At 42.8% G+C, this 10,038-nt stretch overlaps 1 protein-coding gene across 2 annotated transcripts in view; it reads left to right on the top strand.

Annotated features, from left to right (window-relative positions):
• Positions 1-2,323, top strand: part of LOC114460950 (ectonucleotide pyrophosphatase/phosphodiesterase family member 2-like) — a 30,043-nt gene extending 27,720 nt beyond the window's left edge. For both annotated transcript variants that reach the window (XM_028442847.1, XM_028442848.1), the window contains exon 25: positions 911-2,323. In XM_028442847.1, the coding sequence (XP_028298648.1) occupies positions 911-1,081 (171 nt within the window). In that variant the 3' untranslated portion in view covers positions 1,082-2,323. The remainder of the gene's footprint in view (positions 1-910) is intronic.
• The last annotated feature ends 7,715 nt before the right edge of the window (positions 2,324-10,038 follow it).

Consider the following 10,038-nt stretch of genomic DNA (forward strand, 5'->3'; position numbering starts at 1 on the left):
TTCTCTCTCTATGTGCACACACCTCAGCAGCAGCAACAACACAGTGTCACTTACAGCAGCCCACACGGAGGCTTCTGCACACACATGAACAACACATACACCACAGAGTTCTAGTGTAACAATTACAAATCAAACATAATGTAAATCAAGCAGCAGTAATTACCTGCAGAAAAGTCACCAATTCCATCTTCTGCTCCTCCAGATCATACAATGTAAAAAAAAAAAAGCGCTCCAGCCCGGGAAAGGGGCGGGGCCTGTGAGCAACAGCTGTCAGACAGCCCATCAAACACAATCCTGGCTCTGATTGGTTCTTTTTGCTCGGTGGCCGTGCATTCTGGCAATCTGCCAAAGGCTGCAGCAGCAGGGGGCGGGGCTCAATGAGTCTGTTTTTTTCACACAAACTATTAGTTTGATGTAAAACTGTCCTTATATAGTGACAGTTTTAGCAAATGTGACAAAAAGTCACTTTTATAAGAGTTGCAGACTGCACCTTTGATGTCTGATTGTTATTGTTGTGATTGATTATTCATGTCTGATTGTTGCTGTTGTGTTGTTATCAGAGTGATGAAGATGAGTCACGGTGATTGATTACTAATGTCTGATTATTATTGTTGTTGTGATTGATTATTAATGTCTGATTGTTTGTTGTGATTGATTATTAATGTCTGATTGTTTGTTGTGTTGTTATCAGAGTGATGAAGACGAGTCACGGTGATTGATTACTAATGTCTGATTATTATTGTTGTGATTTATTATTAATGTCTGATTGTTGTGATTGATTATTAATGTCTGATTGTTGTTGTGTTGTTATCAGAGTGATGAAGACGAGTCACGGTGATTGATTACTAATGTCTGATTATTATTGTTGTGATTGATTATTAATGTCTGATTGTTGTTGTGTTGTTATCAGAGTGATGAAGACGAGTCGCGGTGGGTGGAGGACCTACTGAAGCTTCACACGGCTCGTGTTCGGGACGTGGAGATTCTGACGGGCCTGGATTTCTACAGAAACACAAACATGACGTACACAGACACACTGATCCTGAAAACATCTATGCACACATTTGAGAAGGACGACTAGACACACACACACACACAGATACACCCAATGGACAGACGTTTGGTCGTCGTATCCGTGTGGGCGGAGCTAAGCCAGGACACACTGGGCCGAGGACCAACACTTTCATAACATGCTGTACCACTCACTGTGTCCATCCTCTAATAAACACTTAGCTAACATGCTAACTGTTTAAAACGAGTTTTTGTGAGATTCACATCAGATAAACTGAAACAGACATGGGCAACTTTTATTACAGCGGGACCTCATCTGGTCCCAGGGCCACGTGTTGTTTCATTTTCAGTCATTTTTGTGTATTTTTTTTTGTTGTTGTGTAGCGTCATTTTCTGTAATTTTTTGTGTATTTTTCTCGAATCGTTTTGTGTATTTTTGCTCTTTTGTGAATTTGTTGTCCTTTTGTGTATGTTTTTAAGTCATTTTGTGTATTTTTTCTGTTGTTTTGTGTGTTAGTTTTGTGGCTTCACAACATTGGACCGAGGGCCGTTAGTTGCCCATGCTTGAACTGAACCCTCAGTAACATTTTAAAGGACTGTATTTTTATTAATATCAAACTGAAAATCCAAAATTAAAATATTTTTACGTAGTTTTTGTCCAACTCAAATGTCAAATTGTGTTTAGCTAGCTTAGATTAGCCTAGCTGAGTTTAGCTAAGCATAATCATGTACTTTATTGAGTTATCCTTAAGCTAACCTTTAGAGATAAAGCTACAGACCATTAATTTAGCCTTTCTGATGTTAGCTTAGCTTAGCTTTACCTTGATTAGCCTAGCTGAATTTAGCTAAGCATAAACATGTACTTTAATGGGTTAGCTTCATGCTAACTTTTAGAGACAAAGCTATGGAGTGTTATTTTAGCCTTTCTGATGTTAGCTTAGCTTTGCCTAGATTAGACTAGCTGAGTTTAGCTAAGCATAAACATGTACTTAAATGCGTTATCCTTAAGCTAACTGTAAGAGGTAAAGCTATGGTTAATTTAGCCTTTCTGATGTTAGCCTAGCTTAGCTTTGCCTAGCTTTGATCAGTCATGCTTGGCTTTAGTTTCCAGCACTTTCAAATGTCCAGTTAAATCTACACATTGGAAAAAGATTAAGCAAAAAAATTTATTTTGAAATACTAAATTGTTATTGATTGTTGAATGTATGGAAGGATGCCCATTTAAATAAATCTCCTTCAAAATAAAATGATAAACTATTTTTGTTTTTGTGTTTTTTAAAGACAAATGTCCACTAAAACGCAGAAGTGGGTCCATGTGGCCCTCGGTCTAATTTGTGTGACCCCTAAAGTAAACGTGCATAATGACTCTTCGTTGTTGTTTCCTGTGCTAATGCTCTGTGTTGCATCTTAGATAATAATAGAGGCCACATCACAAACTTGGTTCACTGTCTTTTACTTCACTCAGATAACACTGTGACTTCTTCTGCAGTCTACATGAACAATGCATATCCTTTCTATAGATGACGATAGTCCGCCCTCTGCTGGACTCCTGTGTACTGCGATACCACATCCCCTCCCCCTTAAGTTAACAACAGGTACTTCTTAAACATACATAAACCATAGAACATTTTAGGAATGTCCTTCCAGTGAGATCCAGAGCGCATTGTTGCTCTGTTCCTGGAAAGATCTCACTCTAACAAAGTCCTGTAGATGCACATGTGGGAACGTGGCACTTCTAATGTAACTGATGCACCCGGTGAGCTGGGTGGAACCTGAGTGAGAGGAGCAGGCTGTGGTTCCTGTGACTCATGTGATGGAGATTGTTGCATTGTGTCCATCCTGTGACCCTTGAATCTCACTTCCACATCAGGCAGCATCTTCGGTACTGGATCTGGTTTATCTGGGAACAGTGTCAATCAATCTGGCTCTAACCTGATCCATATGACGCTTCATGGTTTGACCACTTGTGATGGTGACGGTGTACGACACTGGACCTGATAGTTCACCACAACAGCTGGGATCCACTTTGGACCATAGGAGTAGTTTCTGATTAACACATTGTCCCCTGGGGCAAAGCTTCTCAGTTTTTTCTTTGAGTCATGATTTTCTTTCTGTGTCAGTTGTTTTTGCTGTACTCTTGTTTTCACATCAGACATGAGGTCCAACACTGATCTGAGTCTGTGTGACATCATCAGTTCTGCAGCTGACAAGCCTGTTGTTGCATGCGGTGTGATGCAGTAACTGAACACAAATCTTGACAGTTTAGTCTGCAGTGAGTCACCTTTCACCTCCTTCATCCCCTCTTTGAAAGTCTGCACCGCCCACTCTGCCCGACCGTTGGTGGATGGTTGGAAAAGGTGCAGATCTCACATGATCAATGACATTTTGTTTCATAAAATTCCCAAAATCAGCAGTGGAGAAACACGTCCCGTTGTCTGTTCTAACATTTTGGGTAGACCCAACACACTGAAACTCTGTCACAGTTTCTCGATGGTGGCTTGTGATGTCGCTGATTTCACAGGGTAAATGTCTGGTGCAGTGATATTTTGTTTCTGCCTCTGGTAGAGATGACTACCCATCCCTCACGTTCCATTTTTCTTTGTAGATCAGGCTTGAAGCGAGCCTCTGTCTGCGTGGGCCAGCCTTTTAAGGTGTATTCATGGACCTGGGACAAAATGACGTTATTAGCAGTCCATCGTTTGATTTGTGTGACTAGTGCGTCATCTAACACATCCATCATTAAGACTTGTTCGATTATCTCTCTTTCAGGTGCTGTTTCCGACACAGGTGACCTGCTGAGGGCTTCTGTGTTTGCACAATGTTTTCCCGGCCTGTACACAATGTTGTGCTCATAATGTTACAGCCCATTGTTGCACTCTTGGTGAACCCATCTGAGGTCAAGGCTTCTTCGTGTTGAAAAGTGAGATCACCAGTTTGTGGTCTGTAAAAATAGTGAAAACTCGTACAAATATGTGTGGAATTTCTTGATACCAAACATTACAGCCAAACCTTCCTTATCAAGTTGAGAGTATGTTTTTTCAGCAGGTGAGAGCGTGCGTGACATGAACCCCAGTAGTCTCTCACTACCATCATCCATGTTGTGTGACAGTACGGCTCCCACGCTGTACGGTGACGCATCACACTAGAGAAGTAACTCTGTCTGCAGAGTAGTGAATTAACATCCACTGAGTTCAACAGAAACTTTCATTTTACGAACGTTTCCTCTTGTTCGTTTCTCCATGTCCAGTTTACATTCTGTCTAAGAAGTTCATGAAGGGGGGCCAGCAGGGTTGCCAGGTTGGAAAGAAATGTGTTATAATAGTTCAACAAACCTAAGTAGGCTTTGAGTTCTGTGACTCGTGAGGGTGTAGGGGCATCCATGATGGCTTTAACTTTGTTCTCCACAGGTTGAAGCCCCTGTGCATCCACACTGTACCCCAAGTACTCCACTTCTTTTTGCATGAAGGCACATTTAGTTCTTTTCCGCCGCAAACCAGCCTCTTCCAACCTGCTCAACACTTCTGTTAGGTTCTTTAGGTGGTCTACATCATCCTCCCCACTCACCAGAATATCATCTAAATACACAGCCACTAGAGGTATTTCTTTTAAAAGACCTTCCATGGTCCTCTGGAAAATGGCTGGTGCTGATGTCTGTTGTAAGTGAATAGACCAGAGTGTGTGTTCACTGTCACATACAGTACTTCATCCAGGATAATCTGCTGATCAGCATGACTCATGTAGAGCTTGGTGAACTACTTTCCTCCAGGAAGTGTTGTAAACAGGTCCTCCACCCTGATTATTGGAAACTGCTCCAGGGAAGCCACTGTATTTACTGTAAGTTAATAATCGCCACACAGTCTCACAGTCCCTGAAGGCTTCAGAGTTGGTACCACTGGCGCGGCCCATTCAGCATATTTCACTGGTGAGATGATGTTTTCTTTTAACAGTCGGTCTATTTCCTCATCTATTTTTGCTCTCATAGCTAAAGGAACTGATTGTGGGCAGAAGAAGTGTGGAGTAACATCCTGTTTCACGTGGACGGTAGCTTTGATGCCTTTCAGGGTGCCCAAATCTTCTTTGAACACAACCTCATGCCTGGTTAACACTTGCTGTAGTCTGTTGTCCGTTAAATTCTCTTCACTTTTTCAGGTTTGCATCTACTTTTTATTTCTCTCCAATTCAGACAAATGTCCACCAGCCTCGTCTAAGACAGCTGGGCTGGTCTCCTTCAACGACATTAGCTTCTTTCTCTGCTGCTTGTATATGACTTTAATAAGTGATACAATAATCACCTTAACAGGATCACCTGTGTACGTTTGATAGGTTTCAGACTGGGAAGTTTCCTATGTTTATGTTCTTTAAATGTTGCTTCATTCATGACTGTCAGGCAACATCTGATGTCATTCTCAAATGTCACATATTCTTCATTAAGTCTCATCTCCACAATGTAGGGATCTACTGTGTTTAGATGAACAGCGCTCTGACGCCCCAGTTTGTTCTGATGCTTTTGACTCCACTGGATACAGTTCAATGTGAGGGAGTCCTGCTCAGTCATCACTTTTACTGTCTTCCTCTGTCTCTCTCATTTTGTGAGAATGGTAGTGTGCACTCTGCTTCCTGTCTTTCCTTTCATTTGCAAACCCTTGCTTGTTTTGGCTTAGTTTAACGTTGCTTCTAGAAGCTCTTGCTATTTGTCCAACTTTGCCACAACCATGACATTCCTCTTGTTTATACGTACAGTTTGCAACAGTGTGCCTACTGTCTTTACAGCGATAACACTCTGCTGTCTCCTTTAAAGTACGAGCCTCCTGCTGTCCTTTGTTTATACTGAAACATTTTGCTGACGCACCTGACTGCAGGTCCTGTACATTTTTATTTGTCAGGAAAAACAGAAATGCAATGTTTGTAAAAGTGAATCTTCTTTAAAGGCATCCACACATTTGTTACTTTAAACTGATCGTTTTCCACATGGAATTATTCACTATATTACTGTGTTATTAGCTTAACTTAGCCATTTTAGCTAGCTAAAAACAAGGTATGGTGTTTGATGTATCAATAAAAAGGTTGTGATTAGTATTATTAAAAGTATTCTTAATTATTTTCTGTTTAAAACTGTTTTATTTGTTAAAACTGTTTTCAACAAACAAACTTTATAGTCTAACAAATGACAGGATGTCTTAGCTTAGATTAGCCATGTTTAGCTAGCTAAAAGCACGGTACAAAAGAAGATAAACATTAATATTTTGTTGGCAAATTTCCGAGAACTTAGCAGTTATTTTATATTTAATAAAGCAGTCGTATTTTATTAGCCACCAACCATCATGAACAAATGTTTGTCATTTGATGACTGAAGGATGTTTTTGCTAAAGTAGAAGCTAAAATAGAAGCTAAAGTAGGAGCTAAAGTAGAAGCTAAAGTAGGAGCTAAAGTAGGAGCTAAAGTAGAAGCTAAAGAAGAAGCTAAAGAAGGAGCTCACATAGGAGCTAAAGTAGAAGCTAAAGTAGGAGCTATAGTAGAAGCTAAAGTCGGAGCTAAAGTAGAAGCTGTAGAGATAGGTCACTATGTGTGGTAGGAACTATGTACGGGATGTTCGGGGGGACCAAAATAAAAGACGCACTGGTTACTCGTATGGCTGGTCTCCTGACGGTTTATCTTTGTACCTTAACAACAGAACATGGTGTCAGAAGTGACTAAATGAGAGCAAAGGCTCAGTGAAGTGTATAGACGGCGTCAGTGGGCACACTGCGTGTTTAGAGGATCCTTGAGGCAGACCTACATAGTCCGTGATTTTTCATGCGTTAGCAGTTAGCATAGCGGCGCTAACGATGAATCACTTTCAAGTTTCCCCACCAGAAAAGTTTTCCTTCAAAAGTGAAGACTGGCCAAAGTGGATAAAGTGCTTTGAAAGGTTTCGTATCACCTCTGGGTTGGAAACACAAGCAGAGGAAAACCAGGTAAATGCTTTAATCTACACCATGGGAGAAGAAGTGGAGGATATACTGGTTTCATTGCACCTTACTCCAGCAGAAATGAGTGATTATGAGAACGTCAAGGACAAGCTGGATGCGCATTTCATAGCACGCAGAAATGTGATTTTTGAGAGAGCCAAATTTAACCAGCGGCAGCAGGAGATGGGCGAGTCAGCAGACAGCTTCATCACACCACTGCACTGTCTGGCGGAGCATTGTGGCTATGGTGCTCTGCACGGTGAAATGGTCAGGGACAGACTGGTAGTCGGGCTCAGAGACAAGAGATTGTCCGAACAACTACAGTTGGATGCTGAACTGACGCTAGAGAAGGCTGTAACAAAAGCTAAACAAAGCGAAGTGGTGAAAAAGCAACAAGAAATGCTGCGCTCTAATTTTAAAGGAGACACGCCTAGTACACAGCTGGACAGTTTGCAGGTCCAGCGACACAGCAATGCAAGAGTAAAGCAAACTACGTTCCAGTTTAAACCGATGCCCCAAAGGTCACAAGAAAAACATGGATCATGCAGAAGATGTGGTGACTCTAAAATACACAGCTTTGAACAATGTCCAGCTAAAGAAGCAATATGCAATAAATGCAGAAAGAAAGGACATTATGCTAAAGTGTGCAAAACCAAAAGAATCTGTGAAATGAGCAGTGCAACAGTAACACGGGATTCTGAGAGCGATTATGAGGTTGCATTCCTCAGCTCTGTGACTGATGACGACAGCAGTCCATGGATGACAGACATAAAAGTGGATGATTATGTCACATCATTCAAGATCGACACAGGGGCTGATGTGTCTGCGATCCCAGGGTCACTGTATGCAGATGATCGGTTCCACAGGTTGGAGAAGGCCAGAAAAATTTTAAAGGGCCCTGGTTCGACAACCCTGAAAGTGAAAGGAAAGTTTACAGCCTCCCTTAGTCGAGGAGATCCATGTGTGTCGGAAGAAATTTATGTTGTCGAGGGATTGAACACTCCACTGCTGAGTAGACCCGCTGCCACAGCTCTACAGCTGGTAGTTAGGCTGGAAGTCATCGGTTTGCACTCCAAAGAGACTGTAAAGCATGAGTTTCCAAAGCTTTTCACAGGACTCGGCAAGATGGAGGGGGAATACAACATTGTCCTAAAACCCGGAGCAAAGCCATTTTCAATCACGACACCGAGGTGCATATCGCTCCCTCTGCTGCCAAAGGTTAAAGAGGAGTTAAATGTATGAAGCAACAGGGTGTCGTCTCGACGGTAGAGGAACCTACGGAGTGGTGTGCACTAATGGTGGTGGTCCCAGAACGGACGGGGAAAGTGACGATATGCACTGACCTCACAGAACTAAACAAGTCTGTGCTGAGAGAGAGACACCAGCTCCCTTCAGTGGAGCACACACTGGGTCAGCTGACAGGTGCAAAAGTGTTTTCAAAACTTGATGCTAATGCAGGATTTTGGCAAATCCCTCTGTCAAAAGACTCTTCCCTGCTGACCACATTTCTCACACCCTTTGGGCGCTACTGCTATAACCGTCTGTGTTTTGGCATCTCCTCAGCACCAGAACACTTCCAGAAGCGCATGTAGCAGATCCTGGAAGGACTGGAAGCTGTTCTATGGATGATGATCTCATCTGGGGAGCTTCACAGCAGGAGCATGATCAGAGGCTGCGGAAGGCCCTGTCCAAACTACAAGAGGCGGGGGTGACTTTAAATGAAAAGTGTGAATTCTCCAAGCACAAGATCAAGTTCCTGGGACAGGAGTTACTGCGGATCCCGAAAAGGTGAGCGCTGTGAAAGGGATGAAAGAGCCCAGCAATGTGGGAGAAGTGAGAGCGTTTCTGGGGATGACAAATCACCTTGGAAAGTTCCTCCCTCACCTAGCTGATAAAACACAGCCGCTAAGAGATCTACTTCGAAAATCAAATATGTGGATCTGGGGATCACCGCAGCAGCAAGCCTTTAAGAAGATAAAGGAGGACCTGACCACTCCCCCAGGACTGGCGTTGTACGATCCAAATGCGGAGACGCTGATATCGGCTGATGCATCATCTTATGGACTGGGTGCTGTTCTTCTTCAGCGTCGAGACACAGTCGACTGGAGACCAGTGGCGTACGCCTCAAGGAGTTTGAGCAACACTGAACAGCGTTACGCCCAAATAGAGAAGGAGGCACTGACCAACACGTGGGCCTGTGAGAGGTTTGCAGAGTTCTTAGTTGGAAAGACCTTCCACATTGAAACAGACCACAAGCCTCTTGTTCCTTTACTTGGTTCAAAAAGCCTGGATGAACTACCGCCTCGTATCCAACGTTTGCGCATGAGACTAATGAGGTTTGACTACACCATCTCCCATGTGTCTGGTAAGGATATCGCTACTGCTGATGTGTTGTCAAGGTGTCCAACGAGCAGCATAACAGAAGGACCTCAAGAAGAGGAGATAAACCTCTATGCTGACTCTGTGGTTGCAAGCCTTCCTGCCACTGAAAAGAGACTCAAAAAGATCCAAATGCACCAGGACAATGATGATATTATTAATAAGCTCAAGGACTTTTGTGAAAAGGAATGGCCTAATAAATTTTCCATTGGAACTGCGTTTCAACCTTACCTGCCGTATGCAAATGTGCTCACAGTTCAAAACGGCCTGCTATTATTTGGGAGCAGAATTGTGATTCCCTCACCTCTTAGAGAAGACATACTCTCAAGACTGCACGAGGGTCACCTTGGCATCACCAAATGTTGGGACAGAGCAAGACAGTCAGTCTGGTGGCCAGGGTTATGCAAAGAGCTCACAAAGCTGATACAAAACTGTGACACATGTGCACGTGAAAACATAAACCTGAAAGAAACAATGATGCACACGGAATTTCCACCGAGACCATGGTCTACAGTTGGTGCAGATCTGTTCCAGACCGATGATAAGAAAAACTACCTTGTGGTGGTAGATTATTTCTCCAGATACTTTGAAGTTGCTCTTCTCACATCCACAACATCTGAAGGAGTGGTAGCGCATTTCAAGTCTATCTTTTCACGTCATGGAATCCCAGAAGTGGTGCGCTCTGACAACGGTCCACAGT

This window comes from Gouania willdenowi, unplaced genomic scaffold (assembly GCF_900634775.1).
Source record: "Gouania willdenowi unplaced genomic scaffold, fGouWil2.1 scaffold_85_arrow_ctg1, whole genome shotgun sequence".
In the NCBI taxonomy this organism is placed as follows: domain Eukaryota; kingdom Metazoa; phylum Chordata; class Actinopteri; order Blenniiformes; family Gobiesocidae; genus Gouania; species Gouania willdenowi.